This window comes from Littorina saxatilis, linkage group LG11, assembly GCF_037325665.1.
Source record: "Littorina saxatilis isolate snail1 linkage group LG11, US_GU_Lsax_2.0, whole genome shotgun sequence".
In the NCBI taxonomy this organism is placed as follows: Eukaryota; Metazoa; Mollusca; class Gastropoda; order Littorinimorpha; family Littorinidae; genus Littorina; species Littorina saxatilis.
In genome coordinates, this window is record NC_090255.1 from 26,134,652 (window position 1) to 26,153,288 (window position 18,637).

An 18,637-nucleotide genomic window follows, 5' to 3' on the forward strand; every position below is an offset into this window, starting at 1 on the left:
TCAGCGCCACCGTGTGTTTGACTACGTCGACTTCCTGCACGTGTGAGCAGACGATTTGTTCTGTTGTCAAACAAAACCGCCCGGAAGCATCGGGGGTTACCTAGCTGTTCTTCGACGGTAATTTTGCAAGGCAATGATTATAATTCCAACGAAGATTGATGCATGTGTTCATTGTTGCATTGATCAGGGTTATTTATTCTGATAAATATCACAAGTTTTAATGCACAGCCACACACACAGTCACACACACACACACACACACACTGACACCCACACACCATGCAATCAAAGCCAGTTTTGAATGCGATTTTGGCACAAGGGCAATAGAGCTAGCTTTTACATATCTGCATTGTAAAACACGTTTTTGTTTTGTTTTGACATAGGTAGCTGGATCCTATCTTTCACACACACACACACACACACACACACACACACACACACACACACACACACACACACACACACACACACACACATGTATGTAAGTTTCTCTAGGTTCAGACATGCAGATGATAACTGCTGTAATCTGTGAACAGAGGATTCTTTTTTATTTTAGACTACACACCTTCTTTGTAAGTGATTATGCAATATTTCCCTCAACATTTTGTTTTGTTTTGCAGGTGAAAATGAAGTTTCCAAGGGGAAACGCTGTGCTGCTGCTGACCCTATGTATTGTTGAACTCTGGGCGGTTACCCTGGCAACACTTTCCAAAAGCGACAAGGGCAAGAAAAAGAAGAAAGACGTAAATGTATGATGCGATTGACAAAATGACATATATATATATATTTCTAATTATCTTTGCCTTGAAAAAAAAAGTAATGTGAGTTTGTGCTGCAAGCTAGTGTTGTTTACCCTACAATGATTGCACTACCCAATTTTTTTTTTTAGAAACATCTTTCACAAAGCGATTTTATGCTTTGACACAAAGTTCACATGTGACATTATTATGAGCGTCCTTCTGCTTGGATGCATAGCCAGAATCAACAGTCTGGCAGCTTTTTTGTGCAGCGAGTGGCATTTCATTTGTTTTGTTGATACATTATTTTGTAAGAGACAGCTATATATATATATATATATATATATATGTCAATCTGCAAAATTAATTCAGGAACAAATTATAGTTCTGCACAGGCAGGGTTTTATCTACTAGTGCGCCCTGCGCCATTGGCGCATTAAATCTGAAAACGTCCCATCACAATTCCCTTCAGTGCGTCAAAGGGCGCATTGAGATTACCAACCACTGCGCCACCAAATGTACACTTTACATCGGAATACACACACACTCAAACAAACACACACACACACATACAACACGATATAGCGGCTAATTCTCAGATGGCACCATATTGCACCATTTTGCATCTTTGTTCAAAAACGCGTACATGCATCTTTGACGCTTTTTGCCTTCGACTATGTCCCATGGGAATTTCGTTGAGGGAGACAAATGTCCCATCGCCTTTTTCTCCCAGGCTAAACCCTGCTCAGGAAGCAGCCGGGCTGTGGAGTTTTGGTATGTGTTCAAGTGGACGGACGCTCTTATCACATGTAAAATCCTGGGCAGATCTGAAGTTTTAAAACATGCATTGGATTTGTATCCAGTTGGCCGCTGTCAGCGTGAGTTTGTCCCCACGTTCGGTGAGAGATTTATTTCTCAGGGTCAACTTTGTGTGCAGACTCTCCGCGGTGTCCGAACACCCCCGTGTGTTCATGCAAGCACAAGACCAAGTGCGCACGAAAAAGATCCTGTAATCCATGTCAGAGTTCGGTGGGTTATAGAAACACGAAAATACCCAGCATGCTTCCTCCAAAAACGGCGTATGGCTGCCTAAATGGCGGGGTAAAAAACGGTCATACACGTAAAATTCCACTCGTGCAAAAAACACGAGCGTATATGTGGGAGTTTCAGCCCACGAACGCAGAAGAAGAAGAAGAAGAAGAAGAAGAAGAAGAAGAAGAAGAAGAAGAAGAAGAAGAAGAAGAAGAAGAAGAAGAAGAAGAAGAAGAAGAAGAAGAAGAAGAAGAAGAAGAAGAAGAAGAAGAAGAAGAAGAAGAAGAAGAAGAAGAAGAAGAAAACATGCATGTGTACACAGGAATGAATGTATCTTTCTCTTGAGGAGACGTGCGTTTTCTGTTTCAGACTGTTTTGAGCGTCCATGACCGCAACCTTGTGAATCAGGAATTGAGGAAGAAACACGTGATAGAAGAGTGTGACAAGTTCTCCCCTCTGGAACAGAATGTGAAAAACTTCAAAGGGCCTGTTCTCGGTTATGTCACCCCGGTAAGCACCATGTGGTGTTGTTTAAAAAAATAAAAAAATATCACCGATTGTCCTGGGTCATGTGCCACACAAAATTATCTGTACAGTGGAACCCCCCGTTTAAGAGAAAATCAGAACTTAAAAAGGAGGGATTCTTAAAATGGGGGTAAATTTACAGAGGTAAAACAGAAAATCTGAGAAAATAGGGTCTCAAAAGGGGGTTAAATTGGGGGGTCTTAAAATGGGGGTTCCACTGTATCTCCAAAACTTAATATTTCAAATTCTTTCTTCATGAAGACTTCATGTAAGCTTCAAATATTGTGAAATATAAACATTGAAAAAGGTACTCATTTGTGAATCTCAGAATATGGGTAATAAAGTATGCATTGTCCACACTGAAACGTGGCACTGCAGATGCATGTACTGTCTATTGGTGTCAGACTCATCCTTACCACTGCATCATGTTTTTGATTAATTTTGTTCCAGTGGAACAACCATGGTTACGACGTAGCCAAGATGTTTGGCGCCAAGTTTTCTCATATTTCTCCTGTCTGGCTGCAAGCCAAGAGGAAGGCCGGGGGTGCTTACGTCATTGAAGGCGGCCATGACATTGACAAAGGTACAGACAGTCAGCGGAAACCCGGAACTAAGCTCTAAAGTATGGATAAGATCTCGAAAAATTTGAGAAAATCCGGTCTCGGTTAAAGGAGGGAGTCTTAAAATGGAGGTAAATTTACAAAGGTTATGAAAAAAAACAATCTGTAAAAAAACAATTTGGGGAAAGGGAATCTTAATTTTGGGGATCTTAGAAGGAGAGTTCCACTGAAGATGATTTTCCAGAATGACTGTCAGTGTCATGATTACGTAACTGTTTGCAATACAGTATATTTAATTCCATGGTGCTTGAAATTCATCTTGTAACTTGTTTTGCAGGTACACTGTGTCACATTTACTTAATGACTTGAATTTGTTGCAGGCTGGATGAAAGACGTTCGGAAATCAGGGTCTGTAAATATTGGTGAGTTTTTATATTTAGTCAAGTTTTGACTAAATAATTTAACGTAGAGGGGGGAATCGAGACGAGGGTCGTGGTGTATGTGTGTGTGTGTGTGTGTGTGTGTGTGTGTGTGTGTCTGTCTGTGTGTGTGTGTAGAGCGATTCAGACTAAACTACTGGACCGATCTTTATGAAATTTGACATGAGAGTTCCTGGGTATGAAATCCCCGAACGTTTTTTTTCATTTTTTTGATAAATGTCTTTGATGACGTCATATCCGGCTTTTCGTGAAAGTTGAGGCGGCACTGTCACGCCCTCATTTTTCAACCAAATTGGTTGATATTTTGGTCAAGTAATCTTCGACGAAGCCCGGGGTTCGGTATTGCATTTCAGCTTGGTGGCTTAAAAATTAATTAATGACTTTGGTCATTAAAAATCGGAAAATTGTAAAAAAAAATAAAAATTTATAAAACGCTCCAAATTTACGTTTATCTTATTTTCCATCATTTGCTGATTCCAAAAACATATAAATATGTTATATTCGGATTAAAAACAAGCTCTGAAAATTAAATATATAAAAATTATTATCAAAATTAAATTGTCCAAATCAATTTAAAAACACTTTCATCTTATTCCTTGTCGGTTCCTGATTCCAAAAACATATAGATATGATATGTTTGGATTAAAAACACGCTCAGAAAGTTAAAACAAAGAGAGGTACAGAAAAGCGTGCTATCCTTCTTAGCGCAACTACTACCCCGCTCTTCTTGTCAATTTCACTGCCTTTGCCATGAGCGGTGGCCTGACGATGCTACGAGTAAAATGGCATTGCGTTCAGTTTCATTCTGTGAGTTCGACAGCTACTTGACTAAATATTGTATTTTCGCCTTACGCGACTTGTTTTATGTTGCATCTGTAGTGAGTTGAATCAATGTTTGTTTTTATGAGCAATATTTTAATAATTTTGATTCATTCTGAGCACACATGCAAACAAGTATAGACACAGACAGATACACAAACAGGCTCAAACATACACACACACACACACACGCAGGCATGCACGCACGCACACACACACACACACACACACATGTACATACACACACACACACATGTACATACACACACACACACACACACACACACACATGTACATACACACACACACACACACACACACATGTACATACACACACACACACACACAGATTACTACAATAAACATACCCTGCAATGACAGCTATGGTATCCATTGTTATGATTTCAGTTCCTCGCATACTGTTTGATGGATGGAATTCTGCAGACTACCTTGCATTATTTAAAGATGAAGACTCTATGGAGGACTTTAACAGTGTTCTTGTTGGTTTTATTAAGGTGAGGGACATATGTGCAGATGGCGGTTAGTGTGTAGGTGTTTGTGGTTGTTTGTGTGTGCGGTATGTTGTTCATGTGTGTGTGTGTGTATGTGTGTGCGGTATGTTTGTGTGTGCATGTGTAAGTGTGTGTGTGTGTGTGTGTGTGTACACAAGAAAATGTGTGAGAGGGAGTTAGGCCCCCCAAAAAAGGTCTGTTTACGGTAACATAGGGTGAAAAAATAGGGTCGGTAGGTCGGCTTTTTTTTTCTTTTTTTTTTCTCCCCTCTCTATGATGTTTTACAGTTCATTTCTTCTCATCAATCCCTGTTTTTGCCCAACATAACTATAAACAGTACTTTGAGCTTACCTCCCTTCTGTCGTCTGCTGTTTGAACGTAAACAGCTCTATTTTGGATGCGTTTTTTGTGTGGTTTTTTTCAGACGATCCAAAAAAAAGATTAGGGTCGGACCTAAAAACTAGGGTCGGTCGGGTTACCGTGAACAGACCTATTTTTGACTCACATGCGAAGCAAAAGTGAGTCTATGTACTCACCCGAGTCGTCCGTCCGTCCGTCCGTCCGGACGTCCGGACGTCCGGACGTCCGGACGTCCGGAAAACTTTAACGTTGGATATTTCTTGGACACTATTCAGTCTATCAGTACCAAATTTGGCAAGATGGTGTATGATGACAAGGCCCCAAAAAACATACATAGCATCTTGACCTTGCTTCAAGGTCAAGGTCGCAGGGGCCATAAATGTTGCCTAAAAAACAGCTATTTTTCACATTTTTCCCATTTTCTCTGAAGTTTTTGAGATTCAATACCTCACCTACATATGATATATAGGGCAAAGTAAGCCCCATCTTTTGATACCAGTTTGGTTTACCTTGCTTCAAGGTCAAGGTCACAGGAGCTCTTCAAAGTTGGATTGTATACATATTTTGAAGTGACCTTGACCCTGAACTATGGAAGATAACTGTTTCAAACTTCAAAATTATGTGGGGCACATGTTATGCTTTCATCATGAGACACATTTGGTCACATATGATCAAGGTCAAGGTCACTTTGACCCTTATGAAATGTGACCAAAATAAGGTAGTGAACCACTAAAAGTGACCATATCTCATGGTAGAAAGAGCCAATAAGCACCATTGTACTTCCTATGTCTTGAATTAACAGCTTTGTGTTGCATGACCTTGGATGACCTTGACCTTGGGTCAAGGTCACATGTATTTTGGTAGGAAAATTGTGTAAAGCAGTTCTTAGTGTATGATGTCATTGCTAGGTTTAGTTACCCTAAAGGTCGAGGTCAAGCATGTGAGTCGTATGGGCTTTGCCCTTCTTGTTTTTTTTTTTGCCTTATAGTGTTACTGTGCAAGTGTGTGTGGCAGTGTACATATGTGAATGGGCATGTATGTTTATCTTTGATAATAAACCTTCTTTGAGGAATCTGAGCTACTGTAGACGATTCATAATGACGATTAGAAACAATGGCCAGTGTGAAACTGAAATAGTGTCTGGAGAAAAAAAGTTTAACTCTTGCATTGATTTATTGATGAATCTGTTTTACTTTGGGTTTTTTATTTTGTGCATGATCTAAACTTAGTCAAGCAATTATTGCGACAAATTTTGCACCCCAATTAAAGCATTAATTTCCATGTCATTTCATCCAAACTTTCCATGCCATTTAAGGCTGTCAACTTGACTATCTGGCACACCTTTCTGATCAAAGATTTCTGGAACAGTGCATGATTACGTTTGTTTCAGGAGAAAAACTTTCAAGGAGCAGTGATAGAAATTTGGTCGCAGCTTGGCGGAAACCTAAAAGAGTGAGTAGAGTAGAAACTCAGGTGCCTCCCAGAAATTACACCAGCTGTTCTCCCTTTTTCTGTTAACCTTACTTAAATATACCTGTCATGAAAGGACACCTGCAGTGTAGGGACACCCCCCGCGGGTTAGGGGGAGTCCCATATTGGTTGGGACGAGAAAGAATTTACCCGATGCTCCCCAGCATGTCGTAAGAGGCGACTAACGGATTCTGTTTCTCCTTTTACCCTTGTTAAGTGTTTCTTGTATAGAATATAGTCAATTTTTGTAAAGATTTTAGTCAAGCAGTATGTAAGAAATGTTAAGTCCTTTGTACTGGAAACTTGCATTCTCCCAGTAAGGTCATATATTGTACTATGTTGCAAGCCCCTGGAGCAAATTTTTGATTAGTGCTTTTGTGAACAAGAAACAATTGACAAGTGGCTCTATCCCATCTCCCCCCTTTCCCCGTCGCGATATAACCTTCGTGGTTGAAAACGACGTTAAACACCAAATAAAGAAAGAAAGTGTAGGGACACTTTTAACTGGTCCCAAAGATGTCCTCTCATCATGGATACCACTCAAATAAAAAAAAGAACAGAGATTTGATTGAACGATAGAACCCCCTCCTCATTTTAAGACTTGCTCCCTTTTAAAATCTTAGCTTTTAAGATTTTCGGTAAATTCTGTCTGTAAATTTATTCTCCTCCATTTTATGACGTCCCTACATTTAAACATTTTATCAGATTTTGGGAGTTCGTTAAGGGGGGGAGGGGGGGGGGGGGTGTCACTGTGCGTACTTCAGTGTTCAGCGTTTAATGTTATTTGTTACAGGCAGTTGATTCACTTTCTCACTCATTTGGCTGATGACCTACACGATGCCAAGAAATCTTTGATCCTTGTCATTCCCCCTGGTATACGAGCAGAGTAAGTAGATGTGTGTGTGTGTGTTTGTATGTGTGTGTGTATGTGTGTGTGTATGTGTGTGTGTCAAGAAATCTTTGATCCTTGTCATTCCCTCTCGCATACGAGCAGAGTAAGTAGGTGTGTGTGTGTGTGTTGTGTGTGTGCGTGGTGTTGTGTGTGTATGTTGTGTTTTGAGTGTTGTGTGTGTGTGTTGTGTGTGGGTGTGTAGTGTAATGTGTGTCAAGAAATCTTTGATCCTTGTCATTCCCTCTCGCATACGAGCAGAGTAAGTAGGTGTGTGTGTTGTGTGTGTGCGTGGTGTTGTGTGTGTTGTGTTTTGTGTGTGGGTGTGTAGAGTAATGCGTGTCAAGAAATCTTTCATCCTTGTCATTCCCCCTGGGATACGAGGGGAGTAAGTAGTTGTGTGTGTGTGTGTTGTCTGTGAGTGTGTGTGTTTGTGTGTCTGTGTCTGTACATGCATCTGCCAAGAAATATTTGATGGTTTTCATTCTCTCCTGGTATAATTTAATCATTTTGCTGACATTTGATGTGATGTAATCAGTGATGTGATGTGTTTTTATGTGTGTGTGTGTGTGTGGGGGGGGGTATCTGTGTGTGTAAGTGTGTTTGTATGAGTGTGTGTGTTTGATATGTTATTTTTGTGTGTGGTTTGTGTGTGTGTGTTTTATTGGCAGAAAATTTCATTTTTGCAAACAGATTTTGATGCCAACTTTGACATGCTTTTTTTCCCAGTGGATCCGACGGTATGTTTGTTGCTGAGGACTTCAAAAGTCTTGTGGATGCCGTGGACTATTTCAGCCTGATGACATATGACTACAGCTCAGGAGGACAGTACGTATAGGTTATGTTCTGTGTCTTGATATCACTGTGCTGAGCATAGGTATGATTAGCAGTAGTGTGACCACTTGTGTTTGTGTGAAGATGAATTTTTTCTTTAAAGGTACTGAACTTGTCAAATCCAGGTGCACGGAGCCCCTGGGGCTTTTTAGTCATACCTCAGGCAGCTATCCGTTAGAAGAACTACCAAGTTTCATTGACTTGCACCCAAAGAGTCAAGAAGTGCGATTTTTTTACGAATTAATTTCATACTCGGACCCGGCTGGTCTTGGCCTATTTTCGGATCTAAATTTAGATCAGGTAGATCACCACATCATGCACAAAAAGACACGTCACAACTATGTCAGACGTCATCATGAGTTTGTGTAAAACAAAATGGAGGCCGGAATCACTCAGTTGAATCGAACTCCGACCAAACACCACATAATAACTAGGTTAATTTATGCACTCGCGTGAACAAGAAACTGTCGAGCTTCACAGATGTCGTCGTTGGGTAGTTTTGGGTTTGTTTTACTACCATATGAGGATTTTTTAAACTGTAAATGCACTCAGCTGCAACAAAAAACGCAAAATGAAGGCTGTGAGCTGCACTGTGCCTTTAAGAGTTTGTGCACTAGTTTGTGTGTGTGTATGAGAATGTACGTGATTGTGTGTGTGTGTGTGTGTGTGTGTGTGTGTGTGTGTAGGACAGAAATGTGGAGTTAGTTTGTAAGAATAGCTGGAGAAGTAATAATTATTCCTGGTGTGTGTCGGTGGTTGTAAGTATGTGTGTCTGTGTACATGTGCCTGTGTGTGTGTCACTGTGTGTGTGTGTACATGTGCCTGTGTGTGTGTCACTGTGTGTGTGTGTGTTGCCTGTGTCTGTCTGTGAGATTGTGTGTGCATGTCTGTGTGTGTGCTTGTGTGTTTGTGTGTGTGTGTGTGTGTATAAAAATACATTTGTACATGTATATGTGTGTTCAAATGGGTTACTGTGCGTGTGTGTATGCACTTTCAGTCAAACATGATAGCGTCTACCTGTGTGCATTATGTGTATCGTTTACAAATCAGTATACATTTGTACACTCGATCGTATTAACACATCTCTTTGCAATATCAATTAACACAGAATCTTAAATGCACAATTTTCTTTTCCACAGACCTGGTCCCAACAGCCTGTGTGCATATGTGTATTGTTTACAAATCAGTATACATTTGTACACTCGATGGTATTAACACATCTCTTTGCAATATCAATTAACACAGAATCTTAAATGCACAATTTTTTTTTCCACAGACCTGGTCCCAACAGCCCAATAGAATGGGTAGAGAAGTGTGTGGAAGCGATTTCCCCAACCAACAACCCAAACCATAGAGGAAAGATTTTATTGGGACTCAACTTTTACGGCACTCACTACACTATTCCACCTACCAGAGTGGACCCAATACTGGGAAGAGAGTAAGAATGGATGTTATTGGTGTTTGTGTGTTTGTGTGTGTGTGTGTGTGTATGTTTGTGTGTTTGTGTGTGTGTTTGTGTGTGCATAAGTGTGTGTGTGTGTGTCTTAGTGTGCGAGTGTGTGTGTGGATGCATCTCTGTGTGTGTGGATGCATCTGTGTGTGTGTGTGTGGATGCTTCTGTGTGTGTGTGTGGATGCATCTGTGTGTGTGTGTGGATGCATCTGTGTGTGTGTGGATGCATCTGTGTGTGTGTGTGTGGATGCATCTGTGTGTGTGTGGATGCATCTGTGTGTGTGTGTGGATGCATCTGTGTGTGTGGATGCATCCATGTGTGTGTGTGGATGCATCTGTGTGTTTGTGTGTGTGGATGCATCTGTGTGTGTGTGTGTGGATGCATCTATGTATGTGTGTCTTGGTGTGCAAGTGTGTGTGTGTGTGTATGTGTTTGTGTGTGTGTGTGTGGATGCATCTGTGTGTGTGGATGCATCTGTGTGTGGATGCATCTGTGTGTGTGTGTGGATGCATCTGTGTGTGTGTCTTGGTGTGCAAGTGTGTGTGTGGATGCATCTGTGTGTGTGTGTGGATGCATCTGTGTGTGTGTGTGGATGCATCTGTGTGTGTGTCTTGGTGTGCAAGTGTGTGTGTGGATGCATCTGTGTGTGTGTGTGGATGCATCTGTGTGTGTGTGTGGATGCATCTGTGTGTGTGTGTGTGTCTTGGTGTGCAAGTGTGTGTGTGTGTGTGGATGCATCTGTGTGTGTGTGTGTGTGTGTGTGTGGGTGTGTTAGACTTGCCTGGATGTGTGTGTGTTTGTGTGTGTGTGTGCATGTGTGTGTGTCTGGGTGTGTTAGTCTAGCTGGCCTGGATGTGTGTGTGTTTGCTTGTTTCACTGTGTGTGTGCCAGTGTGCATGTGCGTGTATGTGTGTGCGTGTGTGTGTTTGTGTGTGTGTGATTTAAACTTTGAATCATGACTACTGTTCTTGGCATTGTTTGTTTGTTTTTCTTGTGTTTTGTTTGTTTGTCTTTTTGTACTGTTATTTGCTGTTTTTTGTGTGTCTTTGTAGGGGTTCACTTATCCGTGTCTTTTCCTGCGAGGACTGTGTGATTTTTGCTTCTTTGTGTATCGGCCTAGATATTCCATGTATTCTGGATGCGCTCTTTCTTGTTCTGTGAATGTGTGTACAGTTGAACCTGCCTTGGCAACCACCTCTCGATCACGATTACCTGCCCATTAGGACCACCTGTCCATAAGGACCATTTTTGGTGGGTCCCTTGGTGGGTTGTTATAGACAGGTTGGACTGTACAGTAAGTGTTAGACATACATACTGAGTTTCTGTTGATGTGAGGTCATATTTAGAACACAGTTGAATGTTTTATTGCTTCTCGAATACTGGACTTCTTTCTTTGTTGTCCCAGTCTGGTGGATACACTGAAGAAGCAACAAGCAAAAATAACCTGGGATCCTGTGTCAGAGGAGCACATCTTTGATTACAAGTGAGTCATACTGATGGGGTCTTCTTCTTCAGCGTTATAAATTTTGTTTTGTTTGTTTGTTACTGAAGGGTCAATTTTGATAACCTTCACTTCAAAACTACATGTACCTGCAATGTATACAATTTTGATCCAAAAGGAGTCGTTTTGTCAAAGGGGCCACTGTACATTTCGCAGAGTAAAACCAGCACATTCTGTAATTATTATCATTAACTGATGTCAAGAAAGTCGGTAGGGATCGAGACAGCTCAGTCGGTAGTGAACTGGCTTTGAAATCAGTTTGTTGCTATCGGTGTGGGTTCGAATCCTGAGTTGGGTGAGGGAGTTTTGACTCACATGCGAAGCAAAAGTGAGTCTATGTACTCACCCGAGTCGTCCGTCCGTCCGGAAAACTTTAACGTTGGATATTTCTTGGACACTATTAAGTCTATCAACACCTGATGTGGCCTGATGGTGTATGGTTACAAGATCTCAAAAAACATGTGCGGCAACTTGACCTCACTTCAAGTTCAAGGTCACAGGGGCCGTAATTGTCTTAAAAACGACCATTTTTCACATTTTTGCATTTTTTTCTGAAGTTATCGAGAATGGCAACCTTAGCTATGTATGCTATACAGGGCAATGTAAGCCCTATCTTTGGACACCAGTTTGGTTGACCTTGCTTCAAGGTCAAGGTCGCAAGGGTCCTTTAAAGTTGGATTGTATACATATTTTGAAGTGACCTTGACCCTGAACTATGGAAGATAACTGTTTCAAACTTAAAAATTATGTGGGGCACATGTTATGCTTTCATCATGAGACACATTTGGTCACATATGATCAAGGTCAAGGTCACTTTGACCCTTATGAAATGTGACCAAAATAAGGTAGTGAACCACTAAAAGTGACCATATCTCATGGTAGAAAGAGCCAATAAGCACCATTGTACTTCCTATGTCTTGAATTAACAGCTTTGTGTTGCATGACCTTGACCTTGGGTCAAGGTCACATGTATTTTGGTAGGAAAAATGTGTAAAGCAGTTCTTAGTGTATGATGTCATTGCTAGGTTTAGTTATTTGACCTGTAAAGGTCAAGGTCAAGCATGTGAGTCGTATGGGCTTTGCCCTTCTTGTTTCCCCAGAGTCAGCTATGTGCAGATTGACTGATCTCCTCTAGCTGTGTCCAAACATCCCTGTGTGCACACATACGCACGATAAAGATCCAAAGTTCACAGCAAAAGTCTTAGGACTTGGGAAAACATTTACACAGTCATGCAAGCACAAAAAGGGTAGCAGCCTGAGAGGAAGCAACCTGAATTTCCATGAGGGTAACCTCACAGAACTAAATGATAATTACAGCCGAAACCCCCTTTTAAGACCGCCCAATTTAAGACTACACGTACAGGTCTCCCTTTTAAAACCTTGCTTTTTCACATGTTTTATTGATAACTAATTACCGGCACGGTTGGCCTAGTGGTAAGGCGTCCGCCCCGTGATCGGGAGGTCGTGGGTTCGAACCCCGGCCGGGTCCTACCTAAGACTTTAAAATTGGCAATCTATAGTGGCTGCTCCGCCTGGCGTCTGGCATTATGGGGTTAGTGCTAGGACTGGTTGGTCCGGTGTCAGAATAATGTGACTGGGTGAGACACGAAGCCTGTACTGCGACTTCTGTCTTGTGTGTGGCGCACGTTATATGTCAAAGCAGCATCGCCCTGATATGGCCCTTCGTGGTCGGCTGGGCGTTAAGCAAACAAAAAACAAAACAAAAAAATTGGTAACTAATTAAGCCCTGTAAATGTACCCCCATTTTAATACTTTCTTCTTCTTAAGACCTGATTTCTCATATTTTTGAGATTTTAAAAGAGGGGTTTCATTGTAACCTTACCTTACCTTGTTTCAGGACGGCTATAGGACGGCATCTGATATACTACCCCACTCCCTACTCCATCCACAGGCGTCTGGAACTCGCCAATAGGCTGGGCACAGGTGTTTCTATCTGGGAGATAGGCCAGGGCATGGATTTTTTCTACGATTTGTTCTAAGTATTGCTGTTAATGTTAATTGCTTTGCTATAATTTGTCTCCAGTGTTGACTTCGTTATTGTGTTGTGTTTGTTTAATTGTCGCTTCTTTGTGTATCTACCCAGACAATCAAGTTATTCCTGTGGTGCTCTGTATTCTCCCTCTGTGTCTGTGTGTATATTAAGTGTTAGACGTTGAGTTTCTTGAGTTTGTATGATTTTGAAGTGTAATCAGAAAGGGAGCAGAAAAAATAGTTCAAAGGGAGAACAATCATGGCTAAAAACAACAAGAAACAACAGATAAATGTCCAGAAAAAGAAATATCACATGAACAAAGTTAAGAAAAGAAAGCAAAGTATAAAGAATGAAAATGAAAAATATGCATGTATCAATGTTAGAACGTACAATGTATTACCAAATCTCCTTTCATAGCGTTATCTGTAATATTTCTTTTTGTTTTGTTTTAATGAAGTTTTAAAGAGTGTGATAGCGATCAAGCTGATTGTTAATTTGCTATGAAGGGTGAATGAATTAAAATGTAAAATGTAATTGTTGTTATTGAAGATGACACTAACTCATTAACTGTCTATTTGACAAAAATGGAACTAATAAAATAGTTGTGTTGGTAAGAATGTTATGAACATGAAATATGCAAGGAGAGAAAAGAAAACAAAACAGATTATACTTGTTTTTGTTGCCTGTGGATTATTTTGTTTGTAAGGGTTGGTTTGTAATGGTTGTTTTGAGGCCAACTCATATGAAAAGGTACGCTACTATATAACCTCGAACGGTTGAAAACGACGTTAAACACCAAATAAAGAAAGAAAGGTACGCTACTATGTTGCTAACAGGGTATGTAAGTAAACATAGTTTCCTCCCCTTAACCGTCTTCAGAAGATAACGTTATCGTGTTGAGAATTATTTTTGGGTTGAGAATGAAGTAGTCTTATTTGTTATAAATGAGAAAGAAAAGGATAGTTGGTGAAAGTCAGTTATAGGGAAGGAAAGCGCGTAGAAAGGAGTAAACCGAAAGGCATAAAAGGATTTTAAATTATATAAATCAAAGAATTGTCTTGCCACAGCAGTATTGACTACAGGCTTCATGGACAATTTAAAGGAAATTTGTATATATGCACCCTGTTGTGTCTTCTTCTTCTTCTTCTTTGTTCATAGGCTTAGACTCCCACGTTCACTCATGTTTTTAGCACGAGTGGATTTTTACGTGTATGACCGTTTTTACCCCGCATTCAGGCAGCATACGCCGATTTCGGGGGAGGCATGCTGGGTATTTTCGTGTTTCTATAACCCACCGAACTCTGACATGGATTACAGGATCTTTTCTGTGCGCACTTGGTCTTGTGCTTGCGTGTACACACGAAGGGGGTTAAGTCACTAGCAGGTCTGCACATAAGTTGACCTGGGAGATCGGAAAAAATCTCCACTCTTAGCCCACCAGGCGGCAGCGACCGGGATTCGAACTCATGACCTCCCGATTAGGAGGCCGACGTCTTACCACCACGCCACTGCGTCCGTCTCTTGTGTCTAAAAGCCTGATATTGATTGGGTGAAGTCGACTTCACAAAGTCTACTTCTCAAAGCTTGCTGCACGAAACTTTGGCGCTGAATTTTCGGTAAAAAGACTTTAAAAAGGGATTTCACGCAATCAGTGTGGGCTCAATTAATCAAGGAAGGCTTCAACCAATGACCTTGTTTAGTAGATCACTTTATGCAGCCTCACATGAAGCCCTCGATTGATCGGAGATTCACACTCAACCTTCAAACCTTCAAACAAGCAGGGTTTAGCCTGGGAGAAAAAGGCAATGGGACATTTGTCCCACTCAACCGAATTCCGATGGGACATAGTCGAAGGCAAAAAGCGCCAAAGAGGCCTGTGCGCGTTTTGACCAAAGATGCAAAATGGTGCAATATGGTGCCATCTGAGAATTAGCTGCTATATCGTGTTATCTCCCTGTGTGTGTGTGTGTCTGTGTGTGTGTCTGTGTGTGTGTCTGTGTGTGTGTGTGTTTAATCCGACTTAATTAAAGTGTTCATTTGGTGGCGCAGTGGTACGTAATCTCAATGCGCCCTTTGACGCACTGAAGGGAATTGTGATGGGACATTTTCAGATTCAATGGCACAGGGCGCACTAGTAAATGAAACCCTGGATTCAAAGAGTGAATAAAAAGACAGTATAGGGTCAAATAATGAAATAAAAAATGGTATAGAGACTAATAATGAATTAAGAGACGTATACTATTTTCTCATTCCTCAGGCCCTTACAGAAGTGAAATACGGAACCCTCAAGTCTTTCATCACGACTGTCCCTGCACACACTACCCCCCACCCCCCTCCTGTCCCCACACACCTCTTCCCCTTTTCCCTTCACCACTCCTCCCCTCTGCCAGCAGTTTTAAGGTATTATTCTTTGTGGTTGTTCCTGTCATGCTCGCGTACTTAGATTGAATTTCCGTCTTGGAGACAGTGAAAGTACTGCTTCACTGTTTGGTGAACAAGAAATATTGTAGATATGATTATATACATTGATTTAAGCAACTTCTTGCTTAGTGTGCTGGTTATTCCTTTATTTGTAATAGTGTTTGTTGTATTTCAGATGTTATATGTCTGTGCATATTTTTATTTTTTTATTTTGGTTTTACTGGTTATGCTAGTGAAGAATTTTTCTTCATGAAAAAAGAGAATTAATGCAGCGTGTGTGTCACCACCGTATGATGTGTGTGTGTGTGCAAGCTTTTTTTTTTACCTGCTTTGAATTATTAGACGTATAGATGCTTTTGTGCATTTGAAGGCGAGAGAGAACTGTTCAAGTTGTTTGGTAAATGTGTTGAAATGTTCTGCTGTTTGGCTCAATAAATTGATTGTTTCATGGGTTTTTGTGTGCATGTCTATTTTCCCCTTAGTAATTATGATTTCATAGTTTTACCTCATCTCATACACACTAGTTACTGAAGAGCCTGTGGAATCCAAGCACATACGGTTAATATTTATTTATGTATAGGTATGTATTTTTCATTTACATTTATGAAAGCACACAGGCACATGCACATATGCACACACACACATACGTATGCACACAAACACACACGCACACAGATGCTGACACTCGGAAAATTACACACTCCACACACGTAGGCACACACAGACACACACAAGCACACACACACACACACACACTCAGAAAAATACACTCTAAATTATGATCACAGGTTCTCTTTAACTGTCAAGAGGACATCAGCATGAATGAAACGTAACAAAATCACAATCACTTAATTGTTCCACAACTCACTCGCACGCAAATAAAGGCGTCATCAGAAGCATTGGATATAGTATCATATTGAAACTAAAATATTGCACTTGAACGATTAGGTACACCCTCAGAACTTTTTGCTTATCATACAGACAAGTAGACAGCACACAGTGTTTGTGAATTTTCACAGAAGGGGGGCAACACATACATTTTCCTTGGACTTGGGGAGGGAAGGGGGTAGCCGTTGTGTGTGTGTGTATATATATTATTATATATATAAATGTCAGGGTTTGGGGGAGGGGTGGGCGTGAGTGGTGAATAAGTCTAAATACAGTAGATGATCTTAAAATTGGATTGTGTGTGAGTGTATAATTATATATATAAATGTAAGGGGGGTAGGGAGATTGATGCGACAGGGGTGGGTGCAAGTGGTGAATGAATATTAATAGATGAAAATAAAATTGGATAACAAGGCTTCAGTTATTAATGCAGTTTTTGATTTCGCTGAGAACTTGATTGCAATGCTGATTGGGATGGAGCAATGTATTTACAGGCAAACCTATGACTACAATTTTGATTTAGTACCGGCAAATGGCAGGTCATGTTAAATGGCAGGTCATGTTAAATGACGGATACTGGTTCCTACGGGAAGAACAATACAGACTTTAGCTGTGTTTGAGCATAGCAGACTTTTCTCTCACTATTCTTTATGATGGATACTGATTAAAACGGGTACACATTCTATATAAACTCCAGCTATAATTTTAGACATCAAACTGATCGAGAGAGAGATCCATCTTGGTAGACTTTTTCTTGATACTTCTCACCATCTGTTGTTAAATGTCAACATTGTCCAGTCGTCTTAAACATTACTTTTCTTTTGAAGTGGTGGGGGTGGGGGTGGGGGGCGTAGTAGACTTAGTGGTTGTACATAATATCTCCCCCACCCCCACCCACCCATTTCTTAACATTAAATATGTGCTGGAATATTTGTTTCCCCGCGGTGTAGGTTGGAGCATAAAAACTGCCTTAACAATTTTCAGAGCTACCAGTGCCAATGGGATGATTGTTAATAATATTCTTCTTCAGTTTAGACTTCTTACTTCCGACATAATGCCTTTCAAAACACTGATCACAATTGCAGAATTTCAGCTTTCCCTACTGTCAAATGCTCCCATATTTTTTCCCTTGCTTTTTCGTTCTCATGAGTTTCTTATATCATCATTAATGCTGGCTTTATGTTTAAGCCTTATGGTTAAAGGCAAAGAGTTGTGCATGTGGGAAACCCCAAACAAGTTTTTCTTTCCAACATCACAATTAGAGTTATTTTTGTGTGAGAGTTATTTCTTCCCGTTCATACATCCTAATCAGCATGAAGTTTCATGTACATTCCAGCAGTTAAAATGCAAAAACGGTCGCGGACAAATTGTTAACGAATTTTTTCAACTTCATCTTCAGGCAGACCACACACATACTACAATCACAATTGCAGAAAACCGCTTTACGCCGCAGTTATGTAACACTTATTACTAGTCTTGTTTCCATCACAAAGTCTTTCTTCAAATATGTACACATTTGTTTTTCTCTTCTTCAATATTTGTGTTCATTTCAAGCATCTTTCATTTGCAACACTTAGTCTACTACTTGTTTAAATCACAAAGTCTTACTTCAAAAATTTACACTTTTCCTTTTCTCTTCTTGAATATTTGTGTTAATTTCAGGCATCTTTCATAAGCAAAACTTACTACTAATGTTTTCATCGCAAAGTCCTTCAAAAATGTACACTTTTCCTTTTCTCTTCTTCAATGCTTCTGTTCATTCAAAGCATCTTTCATTTAAAGGCCTATTACTTTGTATTGCACATTAAAACGATGTACACATAAGCAATGTGTAACTGAAACATGAACAGGCGAAACTGCATGAGCTTGAACGTGTACATCGTCATGTATATATACCTGTTACTGTTTTGATTTGCTTTCACGGATTCAAAAGTTTGGCCAAGATAGGTTTGGCTAGCAAAATTTGGCAAAGATAGGTTTGGCTAGCAAAGTTTGGCCAATATACGTTGAACCGGCAACTGATATATATATATATTGCCACTGCCTAGCTACATAATGCAAAATGCTAAACGTTAGAGTGTTGCTTCAACGTCTTGTTTGATTGGAGATGGCGACTTTTTCCCATTGGCTGTGTTTTTGGCAGTCTTGTCCTCATTTGTAGTGACCGGGTCCGTGGATGGAGTATCATTGTTATTGGATTTAG

At 40.4% G+C, this 18,637-nt stretch overlaps 2 protein-coding genes across 2 annotated transcripts in view; one reads left to right on the forward strand and one right to left on the reverse strand.

The window, feature by feature from the left end:
* Positions 1-26: 26 nt before the first annotated feature.
* On the forward strand, positions 27-16,000 carry LOC138980123 (chitinase domain-containing protein 1-like). The gene is made up of 12 exons (XM_070352936.1): positions 27-117; positions 621-749; positions 2,139-2,279; positions 2,745-2,877; positions 3,235-3,276; positions 4,522-4,628; positions 6,376-6,437; positions 7,249-7,341; positions 8,074-8,172; positions 9,455-9,616; positions 11,037-11,114; positions 12,991-16,000. The coding sequence occupies exons 2-12, from the start codon at positions 627-629 to the stop codon at positions 13,130-13,132; spliced, it is 1,182 nt and encodes a 393-aa protein (XP_070209037.1). The 5' UTR covers positions 27-117; positions 621-626; the 3' UTR covers positions 13,133-16,000.
* A 322-nt stretch (positions 16,001-16,322) lies between these two features.
* LOC138980125 (uncharacterized) overlaps positions 16,323-18,637 on the reverse strand; it is a 6,638-nt gene continuing 4,323 nt past the window's right edge. Inside the window, exon 2 of the mRNA XM_070352937.1 lies at positions 16,323-18,637. This exon is cut by the window's right edge and continues 156 nt beyond it. Within this exon, the coding sequence (XP_070209038.1) occupies positions 18,507-18,637 (131 nt within the window). The 3' untranslated portion in view covers positions 16,323-18,506.

Coding starts and splice junctions, on each gene's coding strand:
- LOC138980123 (XM_070352936.1), top strand. CDS start 627: ATGAAGTTTCCAAGGGGAAACGCTGTGCTGCTGCTGACCCTATGTATT. Junction 3,277..4,521: donor ATCAGGGTCTGTAAATATTG/GTGAGTTTTTAT, acceptor TTATGATTTCAG/TTCCTCGCATACTGTTTGAT. Junction 11,115..12,990: donor GAGCACATCTTTGATTACAA/GTGAGTCATACT, acceptor ACCTTGTTTCAG/GACGGCTATAGGACGGCATC.